We start from the raw sequence: 14,667 nt of genomic DNA, 5'->3' as shown, positions 1-14,667 counted from the left end.
TTAAAGCTTGGGAAATCTTTTTGTATCCAAATCCAGCTTTAAATTTCTCCACAACAGTATCTTGGAGCTGCCTGCTGTGTTTCTTGTTCTTCATGATGCTCTCTGCGCTTTAAACAGACCTCTGAGTAAACTCTGAGAAAACTCAAGAGATGCAATACAAAAAAAGCACAAAGAAAATTCCTTTGGCACAAAAAAAAACAACACAAATCAATGGAACTTGGATGTTCTCCACAAAAGATGATGCTTTTATTTGATACCAGCTCTTTGCAAAGAAGTGTACAATTTGACTGATGCACAGTCCTTTGTGAATAAAATATACAATTTTCAAATAAAGTTATTTGGAATTTTAGACCAATAAACGTTGTGGTGTTTTCTTTGGTTTCATGTAAAGTCATTGTTTGGATTTGTTTATAGGTTCATTAAAATGTCAAAATACATGTTTTCTTCCTTAAATAACAGAAGTGGCAAATTACACTAACTGTTCCCTAGGATGACTGTCACATCTCCGTAAAGATTACATCTAGCAACTTAGATAAGATTTTAGAAAGTGATGTAACAATAATGCGGGCCGCGCTCTCTGTGTGTCGTCAGGTGTTCGAGGGAACGTCAGGAATTGACGCCAAAAAGACGGCCTGCGAGTTCACCGGTGACATCCTGCGCACGCCGGTGTCCGAGGACATGCTGGGTAAGATCTAAACCAGGGGTCCCCAAATCCAGGCCCCCCGAGGGCCGGTGTCCTACATGTTTCCCAACCAACCTGCCATTGAAGCTCCTTATTGGCTAAACAAACCTGATCCAGCCAATCGGAAGCAAAGAAGGCAGGGTTTCTGGAAAACCTGCAGGACACACCGGCCCTCGAGGCCTGGATTTGCGGACCCCTGATTACTCCAAACCGACTGGCTGTGGCCCGAATGAAGCAGATGTTTCCCACCACCTTACTCTGCTGGTGCTACGATGAACATTTTGAAGCAGAAAAGTGCTGCTGTCTTTCTACTGATTTTACTACAAATTTTAATTAAGAGCAAAAAAAAACAAAAAAGCCCATAGGTTTTTGTGTGAATGTCATTGAATATCTCCATCAATGTGATTATCTCAGTACAGCACAAGGTTGCCTGTATTTAAATACAAGCAGAAAGTACATTTGCTTCCGCCTGTGAAGTATCATTAGGAGTGCCCCTGAATTAATGATTATTTGTACTTGGAGCAGCAGCAAACCATCGGTGCATGCTTCCACCACGTCTTTTAGAGTCTAACAGAAAACGATGCAGATCAGATCTGATAAGGCTGTTTTTTTTATGTTTTGATTGATTATTTTTTACTTAAAACTGACAGATTGCTTGCTGAACACCTGCGCTCCTCTTGACTCACTGCAGACATTTTTCCTTACAGGCCGAGTGTTTAATGGCTCCGGCAAACCCATCGACCGTGGCCCGAATGTCCTGGCTGAAGACTACCTGGACATCATGGGTTGAGTCTTCGGCACCTTTGTTCTCCTTGCTGTCGTAGAAAGGCAAACAAGCTAGAAAACTGTATATATATATATATATATATATATATATATATATATATATATATATATATATATATTTAGAAAACAAACAAGCCCTTCTAAATCAGAGAGCCAGAAAAAGGTCAACAAGACTTAAAAAATTGGGCTGACTCATTCACTGTATGATGCTATGTTCACACCAGGCATGTGACGCACGTTCCTCAATGTGCATTAAGCCCATTGTGTTCACACTGGACAACCAGTGAGGAGATTGTTTTTGTTTTTCTAAAGTTTACTAGCGCATGTCCGCCACTTGCGTTGGAAGAGGCTTGGTGCAAAATGTCAAAAGTGTTCGTAGAGTCCAAAAATAGCAGTAGAAACCTGCATCGCAATGCGTGAATGGGACAGTTTTGAAGAATGAAACGCTCATTTACCTTAATGTAGACTTAAACGCTTCTTTCTGAGGCTGGTGTGAACGTAGCTGAACAGAACTGGATCATATAAGTGCGATGTCACCCTCAGAAAATGACTTGCCTCCAGCTCCAACCAAAGGAAGTCCATTCTGTGGCCATTTTTTTTGGCAATATATACGCTGCCATGTTAGAGCCAGACGACGTTGGTGAGCAGGGCTTAGTTCGAGTCAGTCTGTGTAAACATTTCTATGGCAACCACTCTCACCCGACAGGAGTGGACTTGTTGGAAGGCCACACCCCTATCAGAAAGCCCGTTCTATGTAGCCCGCTATAAAGAAAGCGGGCCTGAAAGAAGCTGTAAATCAAATGTTTTGAACATTGGAGGTGGGGCCCCCACCTCCAATGTTGAACAGCATGGTGTAATTGATGCATCTGATTAATCAGTTTTGTAAGTTGAATAACTTGAACTAAAGAAAAAATATGAAGAAATAAAATAGGATTATGAAGAAGATGATAAAAAAGGTATCAGATTAAGAACGATTATTCTGACCAATAGAATGACTCAGTAACAGCTGTTAATTTCTCTATAGAAATTAGTGGGTACTTCATGTTTGGAGTCACTCAGTGCAGTTCACATATACAGTCAATAGGCTGACTGTTCATTAACTGAAGTTCAGGGAGTGTGAAATGGATTCATTCAATTGATTTCAAAGAGAAATGAAAGAAAACAAGTTTAGATCTGTGCCACAGATGGTTTTTACTAGAGTGGGACATTCTTCTGTTTGCTGCACTCTTGTCTTTGAGAAGAACAAACATGGGTTGATCTGTAACTGTAGACATATAAATCTGCCTTTTATCGTGTACATACACTCCTAAAATGTGAAATATACCTTAAATATTTGTTTTCTTCCTCAATAAGTGTCCCTTAACAGTCTTTGTGTTCATTATAGGTCAGCCAATTAACCCTCAGTGCCGCATCTACCCTGAGGAAATGATCCAGACCGGCATCTCCGCTATCGATGGCATGAACAGCATTGCCAGAGGACAGAAGATTCCCATTTTCTCTGCTGCTGGACTGCCCCACAATGAGGTGAAAGTGTCTCACCACTTTGCGCTTTCTGTTTAGTGTGTTAAGGCTGACTAATCGTAATCATGAATTCACATCTTATGGATATAAAAACAAATAGTACTGTTCTGTTTGTAACCAGACATTTTAGTGGATGCCGCTGTAGATAACCTTTTTGTTTGGCAGACTCCTTAAGCTGCATTCATACTAAGAGAGACGTGAGGTAAGGGCGTCCTGGTTCAAGTCAATGTAAAGGGGCGATCAGAGCGTTGGTCAGGCAGCAGTGCAATTTGCATCGAGCCAACAATTGAATCAAGCCTTTCATTTTATTTTTATTTTTTCCCTCCTCCGACTAATGCGGTTTGATGACAGGAAGTCATCAAACCGGGTCACAGAGAGGCGGAAGTGGCCATCATTCAGTCGTAGCTCCTGGTGAAGTGGTGGATCTTATGAACAATTTCAACAATTTAAGGAAGCAGTGGATTTGCCGCACTCTCCAATGCAAATTTGACGCATAAATCCCATTTGGGTCGACTGCAGCTTCAGATTATCACATCCTGGTTGTCTCTCAGTTGGCTCACAGTTTTGGGGTGGAGTCTGTTAATATATTGGAATATATATTGGTTCAAAAAATACAGACCAAAGAGATTTTAGTTGGTACAACTGACCAGCACACCAGACACACTTACACATGTCACCATGTAAATAAAGCATTAAATGTGCTGCAGGCTCTGCTGCCTCCCTGTGTAGCTTATGGCAATGAAGATGACCAGAGATCAGGGTTCAGAGAGTCCTGTGGGATTCAAACCGTTGTTTGATGAGGTATAGGAGGGAGAACATCTGTGTATAGTTATACTCGAAAAACTAAAAAGAAACTAAGACTTTGAGCTTATGACTGTGTCGATTGAAAACATAATCGTAAAAATATTGAGCTAAAAAGAAAAGTCTAAAAAAGATTTTTTAATCTAAAACTCCGGAAGTTGCTGTTCTGAGCCACAGTAAAGGTGAACGCCAGTCACACCACCAATGTTTTACCTGGTGATTTTCTTAAACCCCCTAATATGGTATCTTTAATAATGCCATTGAGATCAAAATATGTGTTCAGTATGTTCTCCACCATTTGGTTGAACAGACTGTTCAACATTTTGGCCTATAGCTTCTTACAGTTATTTTTTGTCTGGTCCTTCTTTCAAAAGCGCACACATTTACCTAACCCAGTGTTTTTCAACCAGTGTGGAAATTACCCTCATTAACTGATCTAAAAACATTTCCCATCTCCAGGATATCAGCTCTGCGTTCATTCAAACAGGCCCTGATAAAACATTGAGTAGTTAAGAATATGAAAGATTGTAAAATCCTTTTTTCTTTGTATTTATTTGATTCTATTAAAGACATTTTGATATGAATGACAGTACCGCGAGTTAGCTGCAGCTTTAGCTCTGTTTTAGGAAAAGTCCCGCCCCTTTAACTGTCTCCACCAATCATTCTTGGAGTTTTAATCACACGTCATCAGTCTGACCAATCAGAAGTGGTTAAAGTCTTCACTTCCTTGTTCTGATTCTGTTGATAAAGTCTCTCAGTTCTAACAAAAATACCAGCTAAAGCTCGTCTTTAGCGGTGTATCTTTCCACAGAATCCGGTGTCAGACCGTGGAACAAGTGAACAAAACAATGAAGCTCCGAGACGCTAGTCTTTCTGGCGTTCGGCATATTTTTGCACGACATGATGCATTGTGTTAATGTGACAACGTCTCGGCGCACAATGAGTCTCTCCTCTCAACGTCTTGAAACAACAACGAACACAATTTAAACAGTTTTTAAATCTTCTAACCGAACCTTTATTACAACTTTTAGAAAAAAAACCAGCTGCAACTTCCAGCTTTTTCTGCCACAATTATCCCAAAAATGCATGTGAGATTGCAGAGGGACTGTAGATCACTATAGACTGAGTTTCTCCTTTTTTTTTTTTTTTTGGGATGCTGATGTGCCGCGGGATTTTTGTCAAGGTTAAGGTGTGCCGTGGCTCAAAAAAGGTTGAAAAACACTGACCTAACCCACCAGGACCAACTAAAGGCTCCAAATGGTACCCAAGGACCCTTCCACATGTGACTGCGACACCCTGGAATTGAACCAGCAACCCTGTGGCAGCCTGACATTCACTCATGTCTCAAACTCAAAGCCGTTTTGTCTCCGTTAATTTTTCTGTGAGGCTGTTAGGGAAACTCTTGAAATGAAGTACTTGCAGCTTCTCCGAATGAACCGCATGAATGCTTCAATCAGAAATTTTCACGATCATTTTGGTCATTGATGGATATGTTGAGCTGTTTTACTTTCATTGTTCTTTCTCTGTCTCAAATCATCAGCTTTTCCTCACACACACACATTTTAGCCGATCCTGTGCTGACGTGGCGACCTTCTCGTCTTCTCCCGTCTGCAGATCGCCGCTCAGATCTGTCGCCAGGCCGGCCTCGTGCAGAAGTCCAAGGACGTGATGGACTACAGCGCAGAAAACTTTGCCATCGTGTTTGCAGCCATGGGGGTGAGCAGACGAATGGCATCTTGTAGCGTGCAGTTTTTCAAACCCCCACCCAGCTGGAGCCTCTAATCCCCCTCTTAACCCTTATGTGACACCCAGTCCCTTCACTCCCGCCCTGCTATTCTTTTATTCACCAGGTGATTTAACCTTTAAGTCCCTCTTGTTACTTCTGCACTTGTGAGCATATCCCCGGCCATGTAGACAGGTTACTAATTCAGCAGACCTTTCAGCACCACCGGTCATGCAGTATCAGGTTCTCAGCCTCTTATGCATTGTCAGTGTGTGTCCCATTCTGGTTACTGTGGAACAAGCATTACCATTCTGCGTGAACAGGGGTTTGCACAGTGTGCCACATGAATAATCATTTCTTTAAAAGGACAGCATACGCAGTGGCATAAGTGCTTATGTTTACTGCTGAGACGGCCTGTTTTGTGCACAGCTAATGTTCATGAACTTTAACCTCTTTTCTGTTTATCAGATTTCCACTTTCATAGTTAGTAAAATGTATATTAAAGCCTGACATCTTATCATTAAACTGCTCTGACTTCATGAATCGTGTCTGAAAGTTGGGTCAACTATTTTTGTAAACAGCCTCTCAAAGTGTACAGAGAGGCTTTCAATAAATTGCGTATACTTATATAGCGCCTTTCTTCCTACAAGGACAAAGCACTTTACAGTCACAGACCCATTCACCCAGTCACACACACAATCACTCACACATTCACACACTGGTGGCCGCTCCGCTGCCAAACACAGGCGCCCGCCTACCACCAGAGGCAAGGTGGGGTTCAGTGTCTTGCCCAAGGACACTTCGACTCATGGGCGTGCAAGGCGGGAATCGAACCTGCAATCTTACGATCATGGGTCGACCGCCATACCGCAGCACCACGGCCACCACGGCCACCCAATAACAGCTGGTGTCCTAAAAAACCCAACAGAATACATTCAACTTTCAAAATGGTCTCAGCTTAACAGCAACATGTACCATAGTCTGGGTGAATACTGGATTCGGATTGGCTGCTGATTGGTGTGTCTAATAAAAAGTGATAATGGACACCTGAAAAAGAATTTCTGTTCATAAAGCACGAGTGTAAACTTAAAAAATAACAAGATTTAAGGACTAACAATTGATTTAATATTAATTTTTGTATAAATGACCATAGTATGGGTTCAGTTCAATTCAATTTTATTTTTATAGCCCAATATTTACAACTATAGTCATCTCACTGGGCTTAATACTGGTAATTTTATAATAAACATGAATCCTAAAGAACATAAAGTCATAGAATTCAATAGGTATTGGCTAAACTAAACTAAACAGACTAAACTAAACTGGGCATTCCTGCCCTTAGACCCTCCTTCGCCGTAAGGAAAAACTTTAAAAAAAAACAAAAAAACGGTTCAGCGAAAAAAAAGAAGAAACCTCAGGGATGTCCACATGGAGGAGAGATCCTCCCCCAGGACAGACAGGCGATGTACCAGAACTCTTAGAGAAGAATTACATGTTTAAATTGTCCGGCAGATGGGCTTCCTCCAGGTGTGGGGGGGGGGGGTGTACATCTGTTCAAAGTGTCCATTATCAGAAATGAATGGACTTCCAACCAAAGCTGAGGACAATTCATGCCTTTGCCTCATCCATTCATTTCTGACCATGGGGATCTCATCGGGCATTATCCCTTAAATATTTATTACAATGTGTAGCCAAAAGTCACCTATCACCTTTACACTCATACGCATCTGTTTGAGACGGATCAATCCAATCCATAGGGTTTCATATATCTGACCCTTTGCAGCCATAACTCTATCAGAAAAGCATTTGTGAGGTCAGACACTGAGGTTGGTCAAGGTCTAGTTTAAAGTCTACACACATGGTCAACCCAAAGGTCCTCTTTGGGGTTCAGGCCAGATCTCTGTTCAGGCCTATCAGGTTTTTGTATTGCACCAATCTCTCTCATCCATGTTTTCATAGACCTTGCTTTGCACCAATGCACAGTCATATGCATCAAGCTCCTGGAAAACAACCCCACATTATCATCCTCCACCAGCAAATTTAATACTCTGCACAATGCAGTCAAGTCAAATTCTCCTGACAACCAACAAACTCAGAGACGTCCATTAGATGAAAGGATGGAAAAGCGTGACTTGGCAATCCCAGAGCGTTTCTGTCCTGGGATGGTGTGCTTTGGAGCTCTGCATATGTCACTGTGATGTAGGGGCTTAGAAGTTGCTGCATAATCATGGGAAATGGTAAATGGCGTATGCTTGTACAGTACTTTCCTACTTTCCTCCAAGGCCCAAAGCGCTTCACAGTCCCATTCACCCTTTCACACACGCTGCCAATCACTTACACTTTATCATAACAACACAATTAATGCACATTCAAATCAGCACAATATTGGTGTTGCCAAATAAAGTACAAGTATAAGCAGATGAGAACATTTGTGCAGAAAAGTCTCTCTGATAGAGTTGTGATCATAAATCCCTGACAGTGAATGCACCTCTAACACCTTCGGGTTGTTAAAAAATCACCAGTTTTGATTAAAAAAGCAAACTTTCAAGGCCAAATTCTTTAAAACAAAAGGACATGACTAAAATTCCTGAACTTCATCCCTGCTTTTGCATCCTCTGTGTCTCAGGTCAACATGGAAACTGCTCGCTTCTTCAAGTCTGACTTTGAGGAAAATGGTTCCATGGACAACGTCTGCCTTTTCCTCAACCTGGCCAATGACCCCACGTAAAAGCAGCATATTACTTTCTCCACTGGAGCCAGACAGACATGTTTTTTTCTATTAGCACATTTATTGTTGAACTAAACTTCACAAAGACGCCAAAAGCTTTGAGCAAATAAATCTAAGTAAAACATGAATCTTTTTAATGCATGAAATACATTTTCTCTGAACTTTAAAGAACTTCTGTTTCTTTCTTGTACATTAAAATAAAGTTTTTCTTTATCCTCTGTATTTTCTATGACCAATCAGCATTGAGCGTATCATTACACCCCGTCTGGCGCTGACCACTGCAGAGTACTTGGCGTACCAGTGTGAGAAGCACGTCCTGGTCATCCTCACCGACATGAGCTCCTACGCTGAAGCTCTGAGAGAGGTACAGCAATCGTCATGGCGCCTGTTTTCACACAAACCCAAACAGATCCCTCTGCTGTCTTGATTTAACCTCCTAAGAACCGAGCTAATATTTGAGTTAACTCTCTACACGTCGTCCCGGTTAAGCAGAACTGCCCTGCTGCAGTGTGAATGGCGATTAGATTGATCATCAGAAGAACAGAAATTAGAGGATTGTTGAAAAACAAAGGCAGCAAAATGAAACGTCTGGTGAAAGTGTATCTGCAGCTCCTTCATGCGGTCCTGCTGCGTATTCAGTTGGATTTCTTCTGGTTCCAGGTCTCTGCTGCCCGGGAGGAGGTGCCCGGCCGGCGAGGCTTTCCTGGTTACATGTACACTGATCTGGCCACGATCTATGAGCGCGCCGGACGAGTGGAGGGCAGGAACGGCTCCATCACCCAAATCCCCATCCTTACAATGCCCAATGATGGTAAGACCTTAGCTCAGTGGCCTTATGGAAGAGTGTCCGCCCCGTGACTGCAAGGTCAGGTGTTCAAATCCAGGGTGAGTCATACCAAAGACTCTAAAAATAGGAGCCAATGCCTCCCTGCTTGACACTCGGCATTTAGGGGTTGGATTGGGGGGGTTAAGCCACCAAACGGTTCCCAAGTGCGGCTGTGTCTGCAGCTCACCGCTCCCCCAGGGGATGGATCAAATGCAGAGAACAAATTTCACACACCTAGGTGTGTGTGACAGCTGATGGTACTTTAACTTTAAGAGCCTGCTTCAGCTCAGGCTGACAATGGAACTCCTCTAGAAGAAGTGTCCTGTTGTCATAGCAACATACATAACTAAAAGTTATGTCGATCGAGGTTCTCATTCCTCCAGGTGACATTGTCTTGAAGTTGAGCAGTGGCATCTGGACTTAATGACTTTTTTTTTTTTTTGAAACGCTCATCCAGGTTTCTAGATTGATGAAGCCAGAGTCTCATGCTACATACACAGCGGGCATGCGTCAACAAGGGTTATTGAACACGGCGGCGTTCACACTGGACGGTCGCTACCCGATACTAGTGCACGTAACTACAGTGGTTGTAAAACGTCAGTGTGGTGCAAATCTGATGAATCTTGCTCCATTCTCTTTCTCTCACAGCTTTAATCCGATTTATGAAAGACTTGGTGAGTTATGAAAGCCGGGCACAAACCACAATTCTTCATTTCTCCTTAATGATCCATTTTTACACGCTTGGAACTTCTGTGAATTACGCCATCCATACGTCACTACCAAATCCTGGTCCCTGGTTAGCCAAAGACTGAGCTGGACATCGTAGAAACTTGCGTAGTGATGTGTGGAATGCAAAAGACCAGTCCTTTCATTGGAAGCAGTTTGTACACGCGTTGCCGAGGGCGATCTGAACAAAGCATCATAGTAAAATGTCGGTGTTGTTGCTCTTTTCCCCAGGATTTAAATGTTCAGGTTTATCTGAAAGTTGTAGAAAAGCAGAAACAGCTGAATCTTCTGAGTGTGTTAAGATCTCAGAAGGATTTTCTGGACGCGCCAGGCTTTCATGCCTTAATGTAACACAGTTATTGTTCTGTGCTTTACAGACATCACTCATCCCATTCCTGATCTGACTGGATACATCACAGAGGGCCAAGTCTATGTTGACAGGCAGCTGCACAACAGACAGGTAGGGTTCATCTCCACTGAGTCTCTGAGCTGTTCCTGTCATTTTCCACTCAGCTTTTGAGAAACTGAAAACTCTCAAAAAGGGAGAACAGGAAGTGTCTTGAAGCAGTTTTTCCAGGTCTGTATAAACACAACCTAATTTGGGGGTTTAGAATGATGATGCTGTGTTGTTTTTGCCTCCAGTTGATGGTGGAATTCCTTTTTTTGGGTTTCCATCACATTAAGTGAAAACCATTTGGAAGAAAACATCCTTTTTCTTTTTTTTTTCAGATCTACCCTCCAATCAATGTGCTGCCTTCACTGTCACGTCTGATGAAGTCTGCCATCGGTGAGGGGATGACCAGGAAGGACCACGCTGACGTGTCCAACCAGCTGGTAACAGTTCCGTCCCTGAGGGTATTGATCTGTGACGAGCAGCCGTCCCTGGTGACACCTGTCTTTATGCGCAGTATGCCTGCTACGCCATCGGTAAAGACGTGCAGGCCATGAAGGCAGTGGTGGGAGAAGAGGCGCTTACCTCGGATGACCTGCTTTACCTGGAGTTCCTGCAGAAGTTTGAGAAGAACTTCATCGCTCAGGGTAAGAAGGAGAGGAAGCAGAGACGTTTCACATCTTAAGTTGTGTTTGGAGCGTGTATAAGGCAGTTCTCTTCTGCCTTGTGTGCTTTGATGATAAAGTACCTTCGGTTTTCTGCCAACATCTGACAGAATAACAGATCTACAATGGAAAGGCTGAGAAGGTCAACATTTTCAGCAGGAACTGCAGCAATCTTTGCTCTCGCCACTCTAAGCTGACAGTAGCTGTGTTTCCATTGGCCATGAAATTGCACAAATTGGATTTGCAATAGTAAAGTCGCATAATGGAAACACAACCATTTTTTTTTAAATCGCATTTACCTAAAAAAAAAAGTTTTTGCGTCTGGAGGAGGTGTTTTTTGAGGCGCTTTGAAATTGAAATAATACGCAAAACTGCAATAGAAACATTTTTTTTTAGCCACATGACCCAAATGAGCCACATGACCAACGGCCAGATGGCAATGCGCTTCCCGGTAGGGACTGGCCGCCTTAGGCACTACACAGCAGGCGCCACAAGACGTCCCACAGCGTCACAGCTCATCAAAAGTTGAGCGTGTCATGTGGAAGTGTTGGATCCACAGCTCCTCCTGTAAAATCACCAACCACCATTTCCCAAAAGCGCTTCATCCGTAGCCGCTCCCACGTGTAAGGAGCTCTCCAGATTAAGATGCTGACATCTCCTTTGATAGAGGATGATGAGCTCTGCAGCCGTATGCCCTGTATCTGCTGTAAATCAATGTGTTGTTCACATTCGTCCCCTTGTTTGTGTAGTGGAAACACAGCTAGTGGGCTGAAGTCGTTTAGAAGTCAGCTGAATGTTAAGTCGCAGAACAATTTTAGTTCAGTTTCTAAATTATTTTTTGTCATCTTGAAGCTTCATGGACACGGGTCTGATGGTTTATGATCAAAGTTGTGATCTTCCGCATTTTCCATCCTTATGAACTGTGTTTCATGTAATGGGCGACGAAGTGTGCGTTATCACTTTTTAACGCACACTTTGAAGGCCATTAACCCGCTTATACCATGGTCACTTACAAAAGTAATACATATTAACCAGTTTTTAGTCCTTAATTCTTGTTTTATTTCCGATTTGGATTTCTTTTCTCACAAAAAGCGGACTATTTGTTATGCGCGCCGCACCACGTAACAAATGGTCCGTGTCGCGCCGCACCACCGCTGCAGTCAAGATTCGGCTATATATCTATGCTGATCTTTCCGATGGGTTGCATAAAGCATCAGTTCAGAGAGAAAGTTCACCTCTTACTGCTTATTTTTGTCCAAATAATGAAGCTAAAGGTTGTTTTAAAAAAGCCGGCGCAGTGATACAAAACATTTAAGCTAGCTGACCGGAACTTCTTTTTTAACCGTGCGGTTATCACTGTGGTATATCACTTTTTAATGCACACCCAGCAGCCAATCAGAATCGAGTATTCACCCGGACCATGGTATAAATTCTAATAACATGAAAACTACATTCATAGTTTTCAAGCCATGCACATGTACCCGTACATGTACACACATACAGGAGGTTTAGCTGCTCTGGTGTTTTGGGTCTGTCTGGACCCGTGGAGCTTATACAGCCACCTTAAGGGATGTCTTAAAAATTGAACATACCAATTTTCTGCATGTGGTAAGTGCATTATGAAGTAGGATAATGTAGGAGTTCACAAATTTAAGTCATTGGCGATGCTGTTGTGCGGTGTCCTCACGCCACACTCTAGCTGTTTGTACGTTTTTTGTACTGGCTCCTCACCGAGTTCATGCAATCGCCGCACACGTGGGCGTGCACGTGATGCGTGAGTGCCTGTAGGATGTCCACACAAACTAGTGAACAGAACTCAGGAGCTCTTTGCACAGTTCTCAGGGTTTAAGGGGAAGAAAAAAGGAAAACGTCCACTGGTCCAGTGACTGGGAGAGCCGGCCTCCTTCAACTGTGCAAATTGCCACATTCATAAATAACAGATGTTCAGAATTTCTTCCCTTTGGCAAAAATATACACAAGCCTGCAGGCGGCTGTGCAGTTTGCATACTTGATTTGAATCATTACTGTGATTAAAAGCTGTCAAAGTGGAGATCACATCGTTTGTGATTCTGAATATGTCCTTGGAAAATAATCGTCCACCAAGCTTCCTTCTTTCTGAGGATGTTTCAGTCTTTTTGGTAAATGTTTCCATGGAGATGTTTCCTCTTTTGAATCCTGTGGGGCACAGAAAGGAGGAAAATCCCCACCAACAAACCACCATGGGACATGGAAAGAGAAGCATTTCTGTCATTTTTTCCTCACGGCACAGCAGTTTTCTACAGGAAATGACAGAAGTTGGTCTGAAGCAGAGGTGGCACATCTGGTCCCTGAGTATAAAACCAGTTCAAGATTTCAGTTTGACATTTTAAAGTCCTGTTTCGAGCTATTGTAAAGCTTCTCTCTCTTGTCAGGTAGGATGGAGAGCTTGTTCTCCTGTTCAGCTGCTTCAGATGTTCACCCCAGAAGCAGGAGAAACTCTGGAGGCACTTTTTCAAAGAAGCAAACGAGACCCAAGCATAAAAATGATCTATAATATAGTGTGTTGCTTATTTTTCTGCAGAGTGGCAGGAGTTCATTTGAATTTGTGGGCGGGACTGTTGGCGCAGAGTAACCCCACCCCCACTCCCTCGCTCCATTGCTGAGAGCTCTCTGTTTACACTCTCTGCTGCTAGCTTACAGCCCATCACACCAACAACCTAACATTAGTGGTGCAACAAAAATGGCGAGCAATATCAGAGGTATCCATCCGTCCAGTTTAGATCCAGATTCCAGCTCAGACGAGGAAAACAAAGACGTTCATGGATCTGTTGGTCTGACAGTGGATGAATCAGAATGGAGCAGAGCAGAGAGACTGGCTCAAATAGCTTTTTTCTACATAACTACAATCCTTTTCAAACTGCATTTTTTCCTCTTCTCCTGATTCACCTCCTGATTGAAATGAATTTAAGCTTAATTACCTTCATACATGTCCTCCATCATGAACAGAAAATGTTACAAAAACACTATTTTCATCAGAGTGGGTCTTTAAGCTTTTGCTGTCCAGTTTACCATGTCAGAAAACAGGAACACCCTCAAGTCCTGATAATAATGCAGGTCTGGTTTGCACTGTGTGGATCTTTTTTCCACGATCTCCCACTGCAGTCAAAACTGTTCCTTTTTCAGCTTGACCATGCCTGACAAAGCTCAGGCCTCATGTTCAGAGACTTGTTGACCCAGCAGACACAGAGATGATCAAATAGTGCCGTGCACAGAAGATAGTGCTTTCCCAGTACGTCCTCCCTGGTTTTTGTTTGGTTTGTCTGTTTTTTTCAGGCCTCAGCAGATCTGGGAGTTATCCATGTTTCTGTTTAAAGCTACCGAGTCATGCCAAAGTTCTAGCGTTTCATTTGAACTCAGAGCTTTTTTTGTGCTTTTTTTAAACAGATTCTAAACCACAATCTAATTCAAACTTTAGAGAACCTAAGGTGTTTTAAAGTTCTTTGTGTTTTTCTAACTAAAGGTGCATGCATTTGTGTGCGTTACACCACCTCTGAACAGTTCAGGTGTTGACCAGCATCTCTGCTCCGCCCCCTTCAGGCCCGTATGACAACAGGACGGTGTACGAAACGCTGGACATCGGCTGGCAGCTGCTGCGAATCTTCCCCAAGGAGATGCTGAAGAGGATTCCTCAGAGCACGCTGGCTGAGTTCTACCCCAGGGAGTCCGCCGCCCGCCACTGAGCCCCACTCAGGGATGCTCTGGTTCAACATCTCCACCCCCCCACCCCCCCTTACCTTTCAGCAAAGCACTTCCCCTGCAGGTGTTAGAAGGTCCCTTCT

At 43.0% G+C, this 14,667-nt stretch overlaps 1 protein-coding gene across 1 annotated transcript in view; it reads left to right on the top strand.

The window, feature by feature from the left end:
• atp6v1ba (ATPase, H+ transporting, lysosomal, V1 subunit B, member a) overlaps positions 1-14,594 on the top strand; it is a gene marked incomplete in the record, with an annotated part of 39,353 nt that extends 24,759 nt beyond the window's left edge. The window contains 11 exon segments of the mRNA NM_001278849.1: positions 592-685; positions 1,390-1,467; positions 2,853-2,992; positions 5,405-5,506; positions 8,140-8,237; positions 8,482-8,605; positions 8,902-9,052; positions 10,171-10,253; positions 10,523-10,627; positions 10,702-10,831; positions 14,426-14,594. Of these exon segments, the coding sequence (NP_001265778.1) occupies positions 592-685; positions 1,390-1,467; positions 2,853-2,992; positions 5,405-5,506; positions 8,140-8,237; positions 8,482-8,605; positions 8,902-9,052; positions 10,171-10,253; positions 10,523-10,627; positions 10,702-10,831; positions 14,426-14,568 (1,248 nt within the window).
• Between the last annotated feature and the right edge of the window lie 73 nt (positions 14,595-14,667).

Source organism: Oryzias latipes, chromosome 15, assembly GCF_053564925.1.
Source record: "Oryzias latipes strain Hd-rR chromosome 15, Olatipes_Hd-rR_3.1".
Lineage (NCBI taxonomy): Eukaryota > Metazoa > Chordata > Actinopteri > Beloniformes > Adrianichthyidae > Oryzias > Oryzias latipes.
Note: the sequence above shows the minus strand (reverse complement) of the source record. Positions and strands in the feature narration are given on the sequence as shown.